This window comes from Daucus carota, chromosome 6, assembly GCF_001625215.2.
Source record: "Daucus carota subsp. sativus chromosome 6, DH1 v3.0, whole genome shotgun sequence".
NCBI lineage: Eukaryota > Viridiplantae > Streptophyta > Magnoliopsida > Apiales > Apiaceae > Daucus > Daucus carota.
In genome coordinates, this window is record NC_030386.2 from 3,686,155 (window position 1) to 3,706,653 (window position 20,499).

At 34.2% G+C, this 20,499-nt stretch overlaps 3 protein-coding genes across 3 annotated transcripts; 1 reads left to right on the forward strand and 2 right to left on the reverse strand.

The window, feature by feature from the left end:
• Nucleotides 1-1,988: 1,988 nt before the first annotated feature.
• On the reverse strand, nucleotides 1,989-5,364 carry LOC108227233 (uncharacterized). Its single transcript, XM_017402277.2, has 3 exons — nucleotides 5,223-5,364; nucleotides 3,345-4,655; nucleotides 1,989-2,316 (listed from the first exon to the last, which is right to left on the reverse strand). The coding sequence occupies exons 2-3, from the start codon at nucleotides 4,472-4,474 to the stop codon at nucleotides 2,307-2,309; spliced, it is 1,140 nt and encodes a 379-aa protein (XP_017257766.1). The 5' UTR covers nucleotides 4,475-4,655; nucleotides 5,223-5,364; the 3' UTR covers nucleotides 1,989-2,306.
• A 1,282-nt stretch (nucleotides 5,365-6,646) lies between these two features.
• On the reverse strand, nucleotides 6,647-14,276 carry LOC108192774 (DNA mismatch repair protein MSH2). Its single transcript, XM_017359256.2, has 13 exons — nucleotides 14,044-14,276; nucleotides 13,902-13,951; nucleotides 13,785-13,817; nucleotides 11,417-12,490; nucleotides 10,531-11,085; nucleotides 10,346-10,456; nucleotides 10,139-10,228; nucleotides 9,964-10,035; nucleotides 9,670-9,780; nucleotides 8,772-8,898; nucleotides 8,405-8,607; nucleotides 7,745-7,897; nucleotides 6,647-7,172 (listed from the first exon to the last, which is right to left on the reverse strand). Exons 1-13 carry the CDS (start codon nucleotides 14,090-14,092, stop codon nucleotides 6,963-6,965), a joined length of 2,838 nt encoding a protein of 945 aa, XP_017214745.1. The 5' UTR covers nucleotides 14,093-14,276; the 3' UTR covers nucleotides 6,647-6,962.
• Nucleotides 14,277-18,505: 4,229 nt separating this feature from the next.
• On the forward strand, nucleotides 18,506-20,149 carry LOC108227017 (transcription factor TCP12). The gene is made up of 2 exons (XM_017402008.2): nucleotides 18,506-19,873; nucleotides 19,977-20,149. Exon 1 carries the CDS (start codon nucleotides 18,865-18,867, stop codon nucleotides 19,870-19,872), a length of 1,008 nt encoding a protein of 335 aa, XP_017257497.1. The 5' UTR covers nucleotides 18,506-18,864; the 3' UTR covers nucleotide 19,873; nucleotides 19,977-20,149.
• Nucleotides 20,150-20,499: the final 350 nt, after the last annotated feature.

Consider the following 20,499-nt stretch of genomic DNA (forward strand, 5'->3'; position numbering starts at 1 on the left):
TACTTATATAAGGAGTGGTGTACTTGCTTATACAGATGATATTAATAATTGTCAGAATTTTCAAACCTCGCACTTTTTTTTTTCCTTTCTTTTATGCAATGATTGGCACAAACTTTTTACCTTAGATTCTCCTACTGCCATCGAATTCATCATTCATATACATCTATAGTCTATACCTTTACTTTTGAATCTGTGTGAGTCCGAGTCCCTGACATATTTAAAGAACGATATTTGGTCAGAAGATTCAGAACTATGCATGCGAAATATCTCACGCATGAACATGAACAATTGAGATGACAAAAAATTGAGTGTCATTTTCGAGCAAACAATTTTTCAATCTTTTCACTATTGACATTTCAGAGTCTAGCGATAAGATTACAATTTTCATTGTGGTCCACGTTTCATCTTGAGATCTCTTCTTTCTTTTTTTTTTCTCCCCTCACTTTTTCACTTTCGTAAAGATAAATAAAATTACGTATTTTTTACTTTAATGTTATAAACAGATAATAATCAATATCAAAATGAGTCAACTCCAAGTCAATTTTGAATTTTGAATTTTAAATTTGAGTCGAACCGAGCGAACTCCATTAAACTGATAGTTTCGATTACATAAATCAAATCGAGTTGAGTCAAGTCCAGCGGAAAAAAACCTAGTTAAGCTTAGGCTAAGCTGATAATTTCGTGTTAGTCTTGTGCCACTACAGGGATCAGATAAAGCATAAAGTACCCATTAAAAAAAAAGGACGACGTGGTCAAAGCCAGACCAACACATTTTGTCAATGACCAAATTAACACTAGGGTTGTGTTCACTTGGCATGAATGGAATGGAGGGAGAATGGAATGAATTTTGTACTCTAAAATGGTGTTGCTTAAAGAAAATGTATATATTTTTCATTCCTTCAATCATTCCAATCATACTGTTTTAACTATAATTCTAACCCACATGTTTTGGAAGGAATGCTTATTCCATCTCTGCATCATGTTTCTTTACCTACTTTCTCACAAGAAGTTTAACTACATCCATATTTTGTCCCTATTATTTCATACTTTCTTTTTTTCTCCTTAAAACTTCTATATAATTTTTCATTCCATTCTCCCCTCATTCCTTTCTATGAAGTGAACACAGCCTAGATTTGTGGACTATAAGGAGTAGTTTTAAACTAAAAACAAGAGAATATAATCATGAATATGTATGGGCCTTTTAGATTGGTTGTGGTTCTTGCATGGTTCATAATACACTGTCTTTTTGGTAAATGCCACACACAATTGTAATTTTCTGATAATGGAAGTGGAACTGAAGTGGGAAGGAATACAAGGTACATAGAAAAACTAGGATGATCATTGGACAAAAATTTAAGTGAAAATTATTTCGCTACTAAATGCAAGACTTGGGTATGATGACAAAAAATTACGATGGATTATAGTCATTTAAGCTGCTTCTGAGTGAGACGCATCGTTCAACTAGAATTCGTAAAGATACCTTTGTGAAAAGGCAACCACGCTGCTGAAAGGATGTCCTAGAACCCAGATGCATACAACTCCCCCATGCTGGCCTTCTAACGCCATTAAAAGAAGCATGTTGTAGCTTCCTGGAGATCTCCTTTATTTTTAAGCGCGACATTGGGAGTCTTCAAGTCTATAGAGTAAACAGAAAATTCATGGGGAAAGTAAAATAACAGATACAAGTAGAAAAAGATGATATCACATAATATCCAGGAAAGAGCAGGATCTTGAAATTTAAAAATGAGAACAAATCAGAAAAGCAGGCCACAAGATCTAGACTGGAAACAGATGAAATGAAGGCCCAAAGAATATAGACTTGTGAAGGCCCAAGATAATATAATGCATGCATTGTTAAGCAAGAATGTTGTCATGGCTTTGAATCTTCATTATATAAGTCTATAGCAAGGAAAACCATATCTTCCGCATTCATTCACTACTGTTGCATGTAACATAGAAAGAAATTACTAAGCACGCAAAAATCAAAATCACCACAATAATCTTAACATAATATAAACTCTGCTGAGTAACTTCTAGAGGAATATAGAATACACGGAGATATAAAATCTTAAAACTCAAAAGAGTAAAAGCAAAATTGTACAACCTGCCTGCAGGGATGCTCAGGAACATGTAGCCACTTCCAAGTCTAATTGCTAAATACATCATAGTTTGTAAAGAGAGAATACATAACTAGTCATTAATTCGACAAGTAACCTCCACAAACATATATAATAAATCCCCGCTACTCTCATTGTTTGTATTCTTCTCCAGGAAAGCTTCATGTAGCTGATGTCAACTTACGTACCTTATTGTTCCCTGAGATTAGAGAAGCAGCAAAACATATTACATCCAATGAAATAGGAAACATTATTAGAAAAATTCAGAGTATTGTTAGGAAAGGAATTATATAAGCGGCTTAACATGTATATGGAATATACGCAAAAAGGTGTGCGTTAGACTGTTCTGCCCATCAATAGTAATAGTGCAGTAGGTATCACTAATAGGTTGAAGCATTAAAAACAAATGGTTGACGGGCTTCAGGAATCAGGGGTACAATAACTCTATCATGAGAAGTTATCTTCAAAATGAAGCAACGTGATAGTTGCCTGAGGATTGGGGACAGTGAAAGTCTTGTATAGCAACCGAGCGGTTATCTGAGACATAACTTCATGACGTGCCATCATTTATACGCCAACAAATGCTCATAGAGTATCCCTTTGCAATACTTATATACACAACAAATTTGATTTATTTCCTAAAATAAATATAAGTTTTTAGTATAATAATCATTAAATGGCATATGTTATCATACTTTAGAAAGATACGCCATTCTTTCTGTTTATAAAATTTTAAGCATACACATTTTGTAAAACAGAAAATGTGACGTAAACAAACAGAGTGCATATTTGTAAGAAAAGGACAGTGTTTAGACATTTGTAGACCTGTAAAATACACCCAACTCCAATATTGCAGCAATACACCTGAATTGTATATATGTCAGATTCATATCTTCATTATTACAATCTATTCTAATTACGCTACATGGCTGCCCCAGATAGCTTGCTATAAAAGTTATTGTTCAGTTTACTTGGGCAATTAACTACATATGTAGACAAAACATTATTGTTCAGGAGCAATAAACAGTATTCAATCTTCACATTTATATATCAGCAGTATGGTTAATAATGTATTAAAGCTAGATAAGGTCATGATCTGCTTCACTAGGGTTTCAGACTCAATAACATTTACCTAATTTAAACATAGGCCAATTGTATATCTCAGTAATTGCTACGGCCAACAGTAAATGAGATTCAGTATATATAATTTTTTGTGTAATTTCTTACCACGGAATGATTGATCCAAACAAGAAATGCTGCATGATAGGAACCTTTTCCAACACTTCCACCTTGTACATCTTAAGCAAACCACCATTGACCTTCTTCCAATTCGGCACGCCACTAATATCATCCAACAGAGGTGAATGCTCAGCAAACAAACCTTTTTTCACCTTTTTCACAAACGCAATGCACGAAAGATACAAATATTCATTCGAAAAGTTCTCAATAATATCATCATTATGAATAGACTTTGGCTTCATATACTTATGATCAATTAACTGAGACGACCCAAATATAAACGGCAGAAAATGATAATCATCAAGCCCCCAAACACCATGAGACCCTGCAGGCTCAAGACTATAAACCAACTGCAACTTCCTCATCAAATCCAAGTACTTAACAAACACTCTCAAAACAACAGCATGATAATCCTCAGTTTTAATAACACCTAACCTAGCCAAACAATACAAAAATGCAGCAAAATTTGTCTCGTGACCAGTCCCGTAATCTACCCTGTTCCAATTCCCAAAACTATCAGTAAAATAAGGAACTAGCTCAACAACAGCACCCTTTAGATCATCCACAAGTAACTCCAGCACAAAAGACTCGGCCTTTTCGGTCATTCTCTCATGCCAAGATCGATACGCTAAGTTCCCATATCTCGCAGCTTGAGGCAATGGAGGAATCTCATCGACAAACTTCTCTAGGTTTTCAAGAACTGACAAAAGACACATTATTTTCCCTGATTGGTTACACGGGTCAGACAGTTTATGACCCCTAATTGATTCGGACAGTGAAACAACAAACCCCAGGAAGTTTTTACAAGTGGGTGAGGATTGAAAATGATGTATATCAGATTGACAAGTGATTTTCTTAACGGGGGTTTGGAAATTGTAAGGGGGGTCAAGAATAGGGGTTTCTTGGGATTGAGGAACTGGGGTGAGCATAATAGCTTGTTGGGTGTTTTGGGGATTTGGGGGGAGATAATTAGCAGGTGCTCTAATGGGTACATAAACTGGTGGTGGCGAGTTGATGTCAGAGATGTGTGGGGGTGGTGGGAATGCTGTTGGGCCGCCACAGTTGGTGCAGGCTGAAGTGTGGTGGTGGCTTGGGGATGTTTGGGTGGGTGGATCCATCAGAAACTTGTTGAATTTTGTGTGTAAAAATGCTGAGGAATTTTTAAAAGAATGATGAAGCTCAGGGGTTATTTGGAGATTGAGAAAGCAAGTTTTTTCGAAGTTTATTATTTTAACTAGAATAGGTCACCTCTGTAAGAAAATAGCTTGTTGACCACTTGCTTGAACAAAATTCCTCTACCTGAAATACACAAACAATAACGCAATGTCACATAATTTGGATAAACAAAATTACAATTAAATCACATTCCCATAAACATTTTGCAGATCATTTGTCTGCATTAATGTATCATAATTACCAGCCGTCATAGCTCAGATCTCTCTCTCTCTTCCCCTCCCTCCCCCCCCCCCCCTCTCTCCCTCCCTTTCCTCTAGTCCTCCTCCCTCCCTCTCCTCCAGTCCTCCTCCCTCCCCCCCCCCCTCTCTCCTCTCTCTCTTTCTCCCTCCCTCCCCCATCTCTCTCTCTCTTTCTCCCCTCCCTCCTCTCCCCCCCGCCCCCTCTCTTGTCTAAAGCTCCTACTTCTCAGGCTCCATGTATAAAACATATGACAAATTAAATTAAAAAGCATGCATCTCTCCTAATTGAGTATAACAAAGAACCCATTTCGAGCTAAACATCATCATCCCATACCCATCACCAAAGGGAGCAGATAAATACAATTAAATAGTTACAAAACCATAAAATGAGCCCATTTTAAATATTTCAAAATTAACAACAGCATAGCAAAGAATTAGATGAGAGCGTTACCCGATGTTGTGAGAGTTGAGAAGAGAGGCAGGAGATTTGATTTCCAAGACAAACCCGAAAATCAAAAATGTGTGTTTTGTGTGCGAGCAAAGGAGAGGCAGTGAAATGAAAATATGCAGGTTGCTTCGATCAGAGAGAAGGCATCGCAAAATCGACCGAGTAATGTTCAAAATAACAAATCAGAGAAAAATGATCTAAATTATATTTATTAATATTGAATAATCTAGTATTTTGATATTCGGATGAAAACACAAATCATACAAAATATAGAATACATGAATTAACGTTTAAGATTCAAAACACTAGTTTGTGACTTTATGTAGCGCTAAGAAGGGAAAAAAAAAAATCCTACACAATCTAGAGGAAAGTTCAATGGAGACCGCTATTTCATCAGAGACCTCGGAGACCACGTATATTCTGCAATCAAAACACTATAAAATACATTATTTTGTAAAATATGTTCTGCAGATATCATGTATTCATTAAAATTGTTGAAGATCATCTGCGTTTAATAAGTAGATAATGTATGTTTTGCAAGTTGAACAAATGTTCTGCAAACCAAACATATTTCATAGAACAAAATATTTTGTAATGTTCCACATGTAAAACTTATATGATATTTAAGATTTTAAATGAAATAATGATTTTGTAGAACATGATTTGCAAAATTAGACGTTTTGCAATGTTTTTATGAAATATTTTACTTGCACAACATACGTGGTCTCCAGGTCTCCAAAAAAAATGTGGTCTCCATTGAACTTAACTCACACAATCTAATATTTTGAATTACAAAATGATAGTTGAGTATCAGGATTTGGTTTGGGACTATATTCTTCGTATCTCACATAAATGATATAATTTTTGAATGAATGATTTAATTAAGATAGTTAGTGACCAATTTGATATAAAACCGTTTTTACTATGTTCAAAATAAAGTTTCATAAAAAATTTCGGGTGTATGCTAATTACGCCAAAAAAATTTGTAAAATATATTTATTAATGCAATAATAAAAGTAGATTATATTTAATTAAGAATATACTTTTTTAATATCATTTCTCAATTATATTAGAACGTGTTTGGAAAGTATTTCATTTCAAAATTTGAATTTCAAATGATGTCACATTTGTCATTTCAAATTCTCAAGTTTATACTAATATATTAAATTTCAATTTAATCCAAATTCTTTTGATATCCGAACATATCAATTGATCAAATTCAAGATTTGAAATAAAAACCAAATTTAAGTATCCGAACATATCATTTGATCAAATTCAGGATTTCAAATACAATTCAAAATATGTAATTATTATTTAGTTTAATATCTTATCTTGAACATAAACATTTGCATAGGCAAGAGATTATAATCAACTGCTAAGAAAAGCAGGCGACAGAATTAACAAGTTATAAACCAAAAACAGAAGAATTAAAGGCCAAAACTTACTGAAATGCGAGTAATTCAACATCATTAGAGCCAATAGATTAGATTCTACTTACAAAATTGGCCAAGAAAACCACATTGCTAGTTACTACACGCAATAGTATGTTAACTTGAATGATTCTCTATACATAATTGCAAGATATTGCCCCCATACTTCTAAGTTTTGATGAATCAAAAGCTAGGAGAAACTATAGACAGCGCGGGACAAAGCTCTTGAACTGGAGTTGCTAACCGAAAGAAAGGACATGTTGCATAAGGGTAGTCCTGAATATGTAAAATGAAAAAACCATTGTCGAATTAACTAAAAGAACTGCTGCAGCCACCCGCAGCCAACAGCATCCTTTTGCAAATCATTCTTCAAGGTCCTTACTTCATGTAGAGCCTGTTCAATGTCCATCTTGTCAAGCGGCATCTCAGAGAACTTCTTTAAGAATTGACGAGCCTGAATAGCACCTTTTGACATGTCATCTTGGTTATACTCTCGCTTCCTCTTGCATCCCACCTGTGACTCCTGATTAAAATTCAGATCAAAATTCGTAACGGAGAACAGAAAAATGATAGCACTAGAAGCTTATAAGCATACTAGAGAGAGATAATATGCAACTCTGGGTATACTTTGTCCTCTGTTTGCGGCAGTATTATAGGCTACCTTATACGGTACACAAAGGGACAATTTAATGAGTAACAACGCACAATCTTATGACCAAATCCATCACTCCGTATATCCCACTCAGAAGTCAGAAGTAGAAAATATATATATATATATAACAGAAACTTAAAAGGTATAGTAAAGAATGAGTTCAGTGAATATGAACTACTATGACACAATACCTACAAAGATAATAAATGCAAAATATTAACCTAATAGTACAGTACAAAGCCTTTACTCTTTCTTTTTTTGTCAGGATACAAAGCCTTTACTTATTCACAATTGACATAGAGGTCAATAATTAAGCTATTATACATGAAAGTGAATTTGTATAGCCTAAGTTGAGCCATATAGTTTTCGGTTCGACGAAAAACTGTACTATACATTGCTCTTCTACATCACGGTAAATAGATAACAATTTAGAAGAAACATACTTCTTTAATGGCATCAGTCGTGACGAAACTGGTCGGTGAGAAATCTTCAAGCTCAGCAGCCTTTTCTCTAGCAAGAGCAACAACACTTTCTGGAAATTTTGCAAATTCAGCAACATGGATTCCAAAACTCTGATCACAGGCCCCTTGTTCGACCTGGAAATATGACAAGAAGAAGCGTGAGTCTACAGATATGCAATTTTGTTTTTGAGTTGATTTTTGGTTTTTTGGTATAATGATGTATTTTTGTCATCCTCTTTAGAACAAAGTTTGATTCTTGCTTCCTCTTCATGATGGAAATAGTACCATTAATATACTAAATTTCCTACCCTCACAAACAAGCTTTATATTCTTATATTAGCTAGCACCTTCAGGAAAGTTGAGGAATATATAAAGAATTTATTCCATGTTGTAATGACTTGTAAACTATAAACTCTGTCTGACCGGAAGAATTTTTTAATCGGGGGGGGAAAGCAAGTAGCTTATGACCTAAAGCGTAAGCCCAATAGTTACTCAACAAAGTAGGCCATTCAATTTGAGTTACAAGGTTTGATGAGACCAATCATGTATAGAAATTTGTAAAACATTCTTCAACAGATTTTGTGTTGTATGTATTCAGTTACTAGGTAAGGCAAAGATTAAGGCAACTGAGAAGGTGCCTACCTTGTAAAGCATCGTTAGCTTGCGATTTGATGAATCAATATGTGCACTGACATGATAATTTTTCACACCAACTATGTTATTCATATTAGAACTTTGAGCAGTATCTCCTTGAGCTAAAGCAGTCAGTTCATGAAAGTGGGTTGCAAACAATGTAGGTGCTTTGATCTCTTGAACAAGATGCTCACATATAGCCCATGCCAAACCTGTTCATGACAATAACTAATTAGGCAATGCTTGCAATTCAGCGTAGGATTGCACAGCAGCTAATTGCAGGTTAAACAGTAATTTTGTAACTTGAATTTTTGTCTGAAAAGTATGAACAAGTGAGGGGGGGGGGGGGGGGGGGGGGGGGGACGTATGAACTTACCAAATCCATCATAAGTTGATGTTCCACGACCCAGCTCATCAATTATGATCAATGACTTCTCAGTAGCTCCTTTCAAAATTGAAGCAGTTTCAAGCATCTCTTGCATAAAGGTTGAAACTCCACGAAGCTATTATGTGTAAAGACAGTGTTAAAAATTACTAGATTTGTTTGGATACTGAACTAGGATAACTAAAAAATGATTATAAAACCATCATAAGCTAAGATTGTGAAATTTTAGTCGACACAGTTAGAACTACCTAAACCTCAATGGACCATCAATTACTTGTATTAAAACTCTAAGATACAGCCTATCTAAGTTAAAGTATTTATTAATAAAATATTCAAGTTGAACGCCTGAGCTACGAAACTATGAAAAGGAGCAAACCCTAACACTTTCCTGGTAAATTTGCATCCACTACAGTATAAAAGAGAAATTCAACAATAAAGGGATGAGCGAGCGGTGACAAAGTTGCTCCTCTAGAGTTTGATTCTCACCTCCACTTCCCCTATACTTAATTAAATACATTATAAATCTGTCAAACTGCTGGGCCTAAAAAGTTACATTTAATAATTACCATGTATAGATTATAATAGAAGAACCCCTTTTTGCAAGCCAGGTTTAAAAACTTGAAGAAAAGATCTTTCACTTACATAAATCTACTACCAAGATCGCTTCCACAATCATGCTCACTAGAAAAATTCTAGAATCTATTAACAGACTCTTTTACATAATCACTGAATTTATAAGCTTTACTCTGCAATTCCACATTTATAAAAAAAAAGGGGGCGGACTTTTATTAAAAACCAAAGCAGTTGTAACACATACGAAAGAACTTCCATAGTTTAGCAGATTGTTTACTTTTAATACTATACAACCACTAAAACACAGCAAATTTACCTGACAGTCGCCAGCACCAACGCGAGCAAAAATACAATCACGAACAGAAATTTGAGCTCTGTCACAAGGAACAAAACATCCAATCTGTGCCAGCAGGATGTTCACTCCGACCTGATTGTACGAAATATATCAAAAGGATGCAATGGGGACATGGGATTGCTCAGAAACAAAATCACAGAACAAATTTTTTTCAAGGAAATATTGAATGTTTAATTTATGGAATAGAGCATGTTATTACTTTTAAAGTATCGATAGAGTAAAGTGAGAAATTACAACAAAATATCAATGACAAACCTGTCTTATAAATGTTGACTTTCCACCCATGTTGGGCCCTGTGATGATCTGGAACCAACTTTCACCCCTCACCTAGTCGGTGAGAAAGACAAGGAAGGAGACGGAGTTACCCTCAAGTATGCGCATGTAAAATTACCAAAAGAAATATTCTCCAAATGAAAAGGAAAAAACTCACAAGTTTACAATCATTAGGTATAAAATTCACCCAATCTTGAGCTTCCACACAAGGATGCCTACTGCCTTCTAGTATGATATCTCCTTCATCCTGTTCAAGTCAATATTGGCTATATTATTAACTAAGCAAAGCAAGTACTTGCGTCCTTGGCAGAATCAGAATATCACCATTCATACACAGATAATTAGGCAAACAACTAGTCATTACCGATGGGGTGACATCTGGTCTTGTGTAGGGAGTGGGACAACTAACAGCCAGATCAGCAAAGCTTAGCAAGACATCCAACTCAGAAAGCGATGCAGCTATACCCTCAAAAATCTGAACATAGATGATCTTTATAAAGAAATCAATTACCAAACAAAAAATGTAAATACAATATGATGCATGGGTACCTCGCCAAAAGATGCTGCTGTTTTAACTACACGGCCAACGATCTCTTTCTGACAGATTCTGTATTCCTCGACAATCTTTTGGTACTGGTCTCCTAGTTTCCTGAGCTTAGAATTTGTAAACTTTACCCCATCTTTTCGAGTTTCAAGGACAACAAAATGGGTGTTAAGTTTCTTTCGCACTTTTGGTTCTTCCTTCTTTGTAATTCTAAACACATGCCCAAACTGTGTTCCCTTCTCTAATTTCAAAGCCTTATCAATAGCCAAATCAAGATCACTGGCAGTTTGTTGATGCAATTTGTTTATTTGCATTTCTAGTGATGCTTGCTCATTCTTCAATATGCATAATTTATCATCATAATTTGGGGAAATCATGTATTCTCCATTCTCGAGTTGGTCAAGATCAACTGCAGTTTCCACGAGACCTAGGAACTTATTTAAGTGGTTATCATCAGTCCAGAAGTCGAGGCAATTCAAGTACTTTTCTTTAATCAGTGAAGCAAATTGTCCATCATATCGTTGCAAGGCACTCTTGATATATGGAAGTCGTATACTTGACTGCATATACACTTTTATATTAGAAAGAATTTGAACAAGCATATTACTGAAATGTACATTAATCAAAATTTTCAGAAGAAAATGGGGGAAAAACTTGTGCCAATATATATCCAAATATACTGTATCTATTTAAAGGAAATATCAATAGTTTCTTTTACTTCAAATACATATACTTCTCCCAAAAAAGCAACTTTAGAATATAATTATGGTCAGCCAGGACATGACAGGAAAAGTAAATTATAAATGAGAACACTATCTTCCCAGACAAATAAATAAAGCAAAAAACAAGTTCCAGATTTCCATGATGATAAGTTTCAACTCTTCCAAATACCTGATAAAGCTTCACAACATGCACGAGATTAGCACTCTTCTTCTCAAGACTCCGCATCAAACGCTCAATATCTGAAATCCTTTTTAAATGCTGTCTCAAATTTTGGCGAAGTTCAGGATCGTCCACAAATGCTTGTACCAAGTCAAGTCTACAGTTGATTTTATTAACATCTAATAAAGGTTGTTTTAGCCACATGTTCAATAATCGCTTACCCATCCCAGCAGTACAGGTTCGATTCACAAGACCAAACAAGCTGAAATTTTTGTTAGCATCAGTTTTGCTCTCCATGACATTAAGTGCCCGCACAGCAGCAGAATCTAATCTCATGTAGCTCTGAAGGCTGTACTGTTTCAGGTTATAATTTTCGTAATTGCTTTCATCAGCTAGCAATTCTGTGTAAGAGAGTAAGGCCCCTAAAGCACCTGTTGCGAATTCATATCCAGATACAAGATCCCGAACTGGTTCCATGGAACCTTTAACAAGCCTCCCAAGATCCTGTATTACATCACGACCTTTAAACTCGGTTTTCTTTCTTTCAGTTACCATTACTCCACACCTGGACATTGCATCATTCAAGGGCCTAGATTCACTGGATTTGGTACCATCCACAGGCAAGAGACATTCTTTGCAACCAAGTGCAACTAAAGCAGATTCTAAGTTGGTAAAGTGGCTGTCATCAAGAAATTCGGTCAACCCCAGTACCCTCTTAGTAAGATCAATATATCCAAGACCAATTGTGCACCCATTTTCCTTGAAGCTTGGGACAAGGGCAGCGATTACTGGAGAGTCCTGCATGTCATTATTGGCAAACAAAATGTCTTCGAAACTGCCAAGATTTCCAGGGGTCCCACTTTTTACCAATCTCCAATTTGAACCACTCCCCTCATATAACTCAACACTGTGATCAGTTCTCTCCAATAAAAGATCACGGACAATCATCTCAAACATATTTTTGCTAACACTAACACTTGAAAGAGAATATGCTCCATTGCCCAGTTGTCTTAAAGCAGTAGTAGTACGATAGTAATTCTTTGCAATAAATGTTGCATTCTCGCCGTGGGAAGTATAATAGTCCTGTGTTTTTAACACCAGCATATACAAAATTTTATAGTAAGTAATATATACACATAGGACAGTAGGATAGAAATGCTTTATGCTTTAAACTATTATCATCAAAATAATTAGACAACACAGTAAGATTTTTCAATGTCAAGTTTACAAGTACTTATTCATTATTGCAAAGAGACAATCGAATATAAAATTAAAATGGGTGCAAGTATTTAAAATCTCAGTCACATGAAAAAGAAAAAAACTAAGATGTATATATCATATGTTGTAAAAGAAATTAAACTGAGATTATTAGATAATTTTAAAGTTAGCATTTAATTTTTGGAAGTTTATATAATTCTAGAAATCGGTCTTGTTATAAGTTGCAAATTGAATTTTTTATATATGAACAATCTTCCCATCTTTCCAAAATTAGTATATACGTGTTAACTAATTAGTAATTATTACTGAATAAAGCACTAAGCTTTTTGTGCTGTCTATGATATGTCACTTCTTTTATCTCCTCTAGCCTTTTTCATTATGTGTTACATTGAAAGTGACCAAATCTACAATAGAGATAACAACAAGAGTGTAGTGCATTCAAAATGAGTTGGCATTTCTATAAGTATGCATATCAAAGTTACTTCCAGAAGAAAAAGTTACAACCATGAGTATCAAGTACATGCAGATAATGATTCAAAGAACAAATTGGACGATGCACCAATACCAAAAGCTAATCAATCTATATCACAAGATATTTCATCAACTATTTGAAATAAAAACAAACCAAAGTGTTCCACTCAGAGGTAGTGTAGGATGTAATGTCTGCTGACCTTATCTATACTAATAGGACTAGATAAGTTGTTCCCGTCAAGACCCTTGACTTTTGAGCATTAACTGTTCAAACTCTTCTTCACTAAATTTCACTATTAATGTATCTTATTAAGTTAAACCAGCACATACTTGTGTATGTAAGATTGACATTTACTAAAACTTCAAAGTGCTCAAGATTGGACCTAATCATTAAATATACACTCAAAGCACACTTACTTGATTAAAGCTATAATACTGATCAAACTTTCCCAGCTACACTTACTTAATAAAATCAAGATAAAATTCAATCCTTTAACAAGCAACAAACATTTGAAAAACTTGGTATCAGCACACAATAAATCAAATTAATTCACACTCGAAAGTCATCAAATAAACATTCTTTATCAAAGGGGCTTCCTCTATTTTACACTGCCTAGAAATTAACAATCGACACAAAACCCCACACTCACACACACACAAATGTACATAAACAAAAATGTAGACTGACCCGTCGATCGAAAAATCGAACAGCCCTGTTGTCCTGCAAAAACAAGTAAATTTCAAATAAAACAAGGGTATCTAACACACACACATGAAACAAAAAAAAAGTTATAGAAATGCTTACAATAGGTAGGGTTTTAAAAAATGATAGAAACCCTTGAGCTTGCTTAGCATCTGCAAATCAAAAACCAATCAAATTTACACTAACCCAATTCAAATAAATCAGTACTAGCATACACATACACACAAATTGATAAAGATTGTACCAAGTTTGAGCTCCGGGAATTTGTTGTCTTCTTGAAAAGGGTCATCCATTTTGCTGAGAGATGATTAAATTGGGATTTTTTGAGATGGGTCTTCAAGAAATGTTGTGTTTTTTAGTGGGCTGTTGTTGGATTTGTGTAAGATGTTTTTATACAGGGGGTTTAGGTATTGGGTAATGGCGGGAAATAGTGGCGGGTTGTAATGGACAAGAAGATGAAGAAAGGGGGCTTTTCATGGGTTTTCTAAATACGGCGGACAAAATAAATATGGGAGACGGACATACCATTTTTTTCTTTTTTATCTTTTTATATATATATAAATATATCATTTCCTGTATATAATCATTAATCAGAAATATTATTCTTGGTTGTAAATACACCTAGAGGGGGGTGAATAGGTGTAAATGGCTAACTATATCAATTTTAAACTTTACCAAATATTTCAGCTTACTGTTTTCAGATCAAGTGTGATTATAGCAGGCTATTATGGAAAACAGTAAAGTGCAGAAATGTAAATCAGACACAAGCAATTTTAGCCAGGTTCGACCCCTATGTCTAATGGTCTACGTCCTGGTCCCTTACCAACTTGGTAAGAGAATATATTATTACTGAAAATCCAACAATTACAGAATAATAATATATCTCCCTTTACCCAGTCACCTAAAGCAGCTTGCTGAAACCTTGAGCAGACAGAAAACAGCTCGACACTTTAGTCCCCTGTGCACCTGTTCTTGAACCTCTGAATTCCTTGAGCTTCCCTCCTTGAATTCACCTTGTTCCTCGAACCTTAGCACCTCAGACCTTGTGAAGACTAATTCTATCTAACTCCCCCTTTGTTCTATACTTAGAACCCCGCTAGCTTTAGTGGCTAATCAAATACAAACTTTGAATAACAATGAGAGATTACAACTCAAACTATATTCTCTAATAAGATATGAATCAAACACACGATATAAGCTCAAAAGAGAATTTCAGAATGTTTTCAAGATTGTGAGTTGTTAACTATTCTTGAAAACAGCAAGCCGTATATATACTGAAAAATACAACGGCTAGTTAAACTAATCCTCCATGAACGTTGGTGAACGTTGCAGGTGGTTTAATCTAACGTTAAACTCCATAAGAATAGTAGACTGAGTTTTAGAAAGACGTTTGAAGCAACAGTCCCTATTAAAATGGGATAAGGAAGTGTTTTTGAAAAGATAAGTTTGAAGCATAACCACTTCCTTAAATTTAGGAAACGTTTTCAATTTAAATAATCTGAGCTTATAATATGTATATTTAACTCATATTCAGATTAGAAAACGTACACCTTAAGTCCTATAAATTGTAGAAGTCAACAGCTGCAATCTTTGAAGTGTTCTGCTTCTGGTAGGACTCTATTATAGCTTGCTATTATAAAACAGCTTGCTATAACTCTGTTATAGTAAAATTCCTGCAGCACAAGGTTAGAAAGACAAACAGCAGGCTAAAATACTATAACTTAAACATGTCAAGCTAAGATATGACAATAGCTTGCTACATCTCTGTTTCCTGCAGAATCGGATTAGACAAGTAATATAGCAGGCTATAACAGAGTAAATATAACATGTTAAGCTGAATTGAAAGATAGCTTGCTATTATGTGTGATCATCAAAACTTGTGATTTACATTGGTATCACTTATTTTTTCAACTCCTCCGTCTCCTCGTAACATGAATATCTTGATCAATGTTGGATTCGCCAAATGAGTTAAGAATCCTAATTTGTGAATGTTTCTTATTCATGATAATTTGTGAATGTTTCTTATTCATGATAATTGGAGTAATCCTAATTTTATGTTCAAGGACATCTACCAAAGATATAGGAAAAAATGATAATTATCATAAATAGAATTTGAAATAAATTAGGATTAGAATATTTGTGGTGTACATAAATATAGTTATTTGTCGGAGTTTTGTATATTGCAAAAGTTAGAGAGCTGTTTTACCCTCTATTAAAATATTGTTGAATTAAAGCTGACTAAGTTTGATGACTTGACTTGAATACATCCATCGTGACACGTACAGTTAGCTGAAGTGGCGTTTTGGTCACTCAACAGATTACAACCTTGCAATTAGAGGTGTGCATGGTGCGGTTTGGTGCGGTTCCGGATATTAACTGTTACCAAACCGATGAATGCGGTTCGGTTCGGTTAATCATCATTAACCGTAACCGCACCAACTAAAACGATTTTTCGGTTGCGGTTAACCATTAGTCGGTTGCGGTTTTTTTTTCGGTTTTTCCACTATTATTTGCTACTCTTGTGCATAGTGATTTTTTAAAAAAAATATAAAATTTTCATGAACATGTACAATATGTTCGGTTACTATTTACTATTGTTTCTATATGAGGATATAGGAAACATTACATACTTTCATCTAAAAAACCTTAATACACAGTAAAAACTAAAACATGCATATTTTGACAAAAAAAATTAGATGATGTCAAGTCAATAAAATCACCCAAAATCAACTAATCATGAAATTCAAATAAAAAGTTTTCAAAAAGTACATAAATAAAAAAAGTAGAATAGGTTTCATAATAAAATTTGATCAGCAGATTAACAACAAAAATATTGCTTTGTGGCAAATCACAATGGCCCTAGTTTTCGATCAAGCGCTTCTCCAAATATTTGGGTGGCTGATTATTTAAGTGACTCTGCAAGTATGGAAGAAGAACCTCCATATAAAATTAGATGTGAAGTTTAAAAATGATTAAGGTGCTTTTTTATTATTATTATTATTATTATTATTATTATTATAATATATATATATTTCGTATTTACAGAAATCAAGCACACAGATTTATTTTCAATGTTTGTTTTATACTCAGTAGAGTGCAAACGCCAGTTATTAGCTGAAAGAGATAAAATAATTGGAGATCAGAAGCACTGTAGCAATATAAGTCTTATTAGCATTTTTCACACGTCTTTAGATTATGCGGCTGATTTCATTTTTATTGCTATTATACAGTTTCAAGACTTTGTGGTCTTTGTACATCCAAATTTTGACATACAATTTTGAACATTTTTAAAGATACTTATCAGTTTTGATCAGTTTTGAGTTTTAATTTGTACTATATTTATTGAATTAATTGTATAATTTATATATGATTTGAGAACATAAAATATGATATACATTATCTTCAAATGAGTTAATAGGCAAAAATATCACTGAACTCGTGGCCAACTTGCAGTTGGGTCACTGAACTCAAAAAGTTTGCAAACAGATCACAGAACTAGATTTAACTTGCAGTCAACTCACCGATCTAATAAAAACTTGCATTTAGGTCACTGCACCGTTAAGGATTAGTTGACTTTAACAGAATTCGTGACGAAAAATAATAAAATTTTGAAAAAAAATATAAACATTGATTTTTTTTAAAAATTTGAAAATTTTGAAAAATTTTAAAAATTCAAAAGTTTTGAAAATTGGGGAAAATTCTTAAAAATTTTTAATCTAAAAAATTTAGGTATATTTTTTGAATTCACTATATTTTTTTATCATTTTCAAAAAATTTAGATTTTTTTCGAAGTTTTTTACATTTTTTTCATATTTTTAAAAAAAATCTATTTTTTATAGCTTTTTCAAAATTTTCAAAAGTTTTTAAGATTTCAGTTTTTAAAAAAAAATCGGATTTTTATATAGCTTTTTCAAAATTTTCAGTTTTTTTTTTAAAAAATCAAAATTTTTAATTTTTTTCAAAGATTTTTTTTAACGGATTCCATTAAAGTCAACTGATACTTAACGGCACAGTGACCTAAGAGCAACCTTTTATTAGTTCAATAAGTTGACTGGAAGTTAAATCTAGTTCTCTGATCCGTTTACAAACTTTTTGAGTTCAGTAACCTAACTGCAAGTTGGTCATGAGTTCGGTGATCTTTTTGCCTATTAATCCATTTTTTTTTCAACTCTTACAATTTCTTAAAAAACACATTAATCTATCATAAATTAATTTTATCATAACTAGAATTTATCGTATGCGAATTATAACTATCATAACTATAATTTTATCATAACTATAATTTCTTAAAATAATTTAAGATTTCTGAAATGAAGCTGGATAGCATTTATGTCATTTTAGGCCACATGTTTGTGGGTAACGTTTAGTCTCTTCCCGGTGAGTTGATTGATTTATAATAAAAACATAAATTAATATTAATCCAGTCGTACGAGAATTTGAGCTAGAGGCTTGAGACCGGTCCCAACAAATTGCTATACTCACTTCATTTTAATTTTCTAAACCGTGAAGTAGGTTATTAGTGTTACTTGTTAGGTGCTTGTACTGGAGTTGAAGTGATAAATAAATAAGTTAATAAAATGTTTGAAAAAAGAGTAGAAGCTCTGTTGAAAAGTTAGCATTCTCAACTTTTTAAAAATACTTCTACTTATTTACACAAAGGGGTAAAAAAACAGAAGCTAAAAGAAACTTCTGCGTCCGGTAAACAAGCCGTTATACTTGTTGTTCTCCCAACTATTTATCCTGGACAACATTTTAATTTTATACCTATAGTAAAGTTCTCTCCTCCAATCTCTCTCTCAAAATATCCATATTGAAAAAACTTCTTATTGTGTTGTTCAGATTTTCTTGTGTAACCTTGTGACAAACAATGGAGCTGATTGGTTGATGCAACATCTCAAACCTTTTGGTTCTTTGTTGCAGTGATCAGCTGAAATTAAGGAAAGGTGGTGTAGTACTAAAAGTCCATGCTCCTTTTGCAGCTTATCATCAATCTGTCTTTAATTATAAATCACAGCTTTAATTTAGTACTTGTCCCAAATACTCTCAACTACACTACTCTTTCTTCATGTATCCTTATGATGACATCCAAGAAACAAGCTTGTTTGTGTTTCCTGATAGCATTTGTGCAGACCCCAGCTCAACAGATCAAGATTTTTTGCCTTCTTCGTTGCTTAATATTGTGTTCCCTCCTGATTTACTCGGTTTCAACCACGAGGGGATGTTGTTTCATGATGAATTGCACCAGGGGGGTAGTGTTCAAGAAATGGTGATCCCTGAGGGTGTTTGTGGTGCCAAGAAGAGGAGGTTATCAAGTGGAGGGTCTTCGAGGCTTCGTGAGCAGATTCGGGTGAATAGGAGGTGCAAGAAAGATAGGCATAGCAAGATTACGACAGCAAATGGTTGCTCTAGAGGCAGAAGAATGAGGCTTTCACTAAATGTTGCTAAGGAGTTTTTTGAGTTACAAGATATGCTGGGACATGATAAGGCTAGCAAGACGGTGAAATGGTTGCTTGAGAAATCTGAAAATGCCATCAATGAGGAGACTCAAAAGCGCGTCTTTGGAATGAAGGGCAGCCCTTGTCCATCCACCTCAGTGGTGTCTGCAATTGATGAGCTTCAACCCGATGCCTCGAGAAAGGGGAAGACAAGAGGAGGAACTCATAAATTAGGCGCATCTCATGCTTCTACAAGAAAATTAAGGGAAAAAGCAAGAGAAAGGGCAAGGAAGAGAACACTACAAAAGAAAGGGCTTCTGCTTGTCAGTGGTTTTACTGATAATTATGGATCCAGGGTAGACAATTGTCCACAAGGTACTAACGCTGGGGCTGCTTTTCCTTCACTGAGTTGCGAAAAATCTGCAGCAGCTGGGAACAAGTTTCTCAATCTGAGCACTAGTTATGCAGCTCGTGACCTGGAGGTTGAAGACATAGTAAACTATAGCAAGCAGCAACCAGACAGTTTTGAAGGGGGTACTAATACAGAACTTATAAATGATCATTCATTTTTCATAAGTAACAACTGGAATCCCTACACCATCTTCAATCTGCATAACAATTCAGGAACTCCACTGTAAGGTATACAAATTTCAAGCAAATATATTCATATTTATAGATGAATTTACTTCCAAATATTTAACTAGCTAGCGTAAATTCTGATTAGATTTCTATATACTTGCAGCATCAATGCACAAACTTGAAGTATGATCATCGCCATGGAAATTTTCAAAACATGGGAAGTGCATTGGTATAGCAATATCCTAAAAGACTATATATGTGTATCTGACATTAATGTCACTAAGTTCCTTCTTTGTGCTCCATGGGAGAAGGTATTTGTGTATTTATTATGTTATAACTACCCTAAAATCTCGATCAATCTCTCCTCTTCTGATTCCTACATGTCATTACCTTGAAATTTTTTGTGCTGTTACAGTTTCAAGGATGTGATATGAGTATATATATTCTCATTATATCTTAATAGATCATCTTGTTAATTACAACGTTTGATTAAAGTTGGCTGTTAAACTAATTAAGAATTTGACAGTAGCTAGCCTAATGGATTATTGCATTAAGATATTGATTTTAATAATCTTTATCCAGCAATTTACTGTAATTAACCAAGACAAATTCTATAGAAAGATAGAAGCCTAAGCATATATATATATATTTTGCAAGGATGATCTAATTCCCCCATGAAATCAGCT

Coding starts and splice junctions, on each gene's coding strand:
- LOC108192774 (XM_017359256.2), bottom strand. CDS start 14,092: ATGGATGACCCTTTTCAAGAAGACAACAAATTCCCGGAGCTCAAACTT. Junction 13,818..13,901: donor TTTTTAAAACCCTACCTATT/GTAAGCATTTCT, acceptor TTGTTTTTGCAG/GACAACAGGGCTGTTCGATT. Junction 12,491..13,784: donor TTCGATTTTTCGATCGACGG/GTCAGTCTACAT, acceptor TTAAAAACACAG/GACTATTATACTTCCCACGG.
- LOC108227017 (XM_017402008.2), top strand. CDS start 18,865: ATGTATCCTTATGATGACATCCAAGAAACAAGCTTGTTTGTGTTTCCT.
- LOC108227233 (XM_017402277.2), bottom strand. CDS start 4,474: ATGGATCCACCCACCCAAACATCCCCAAGCCACCACCACACTTCAGCC.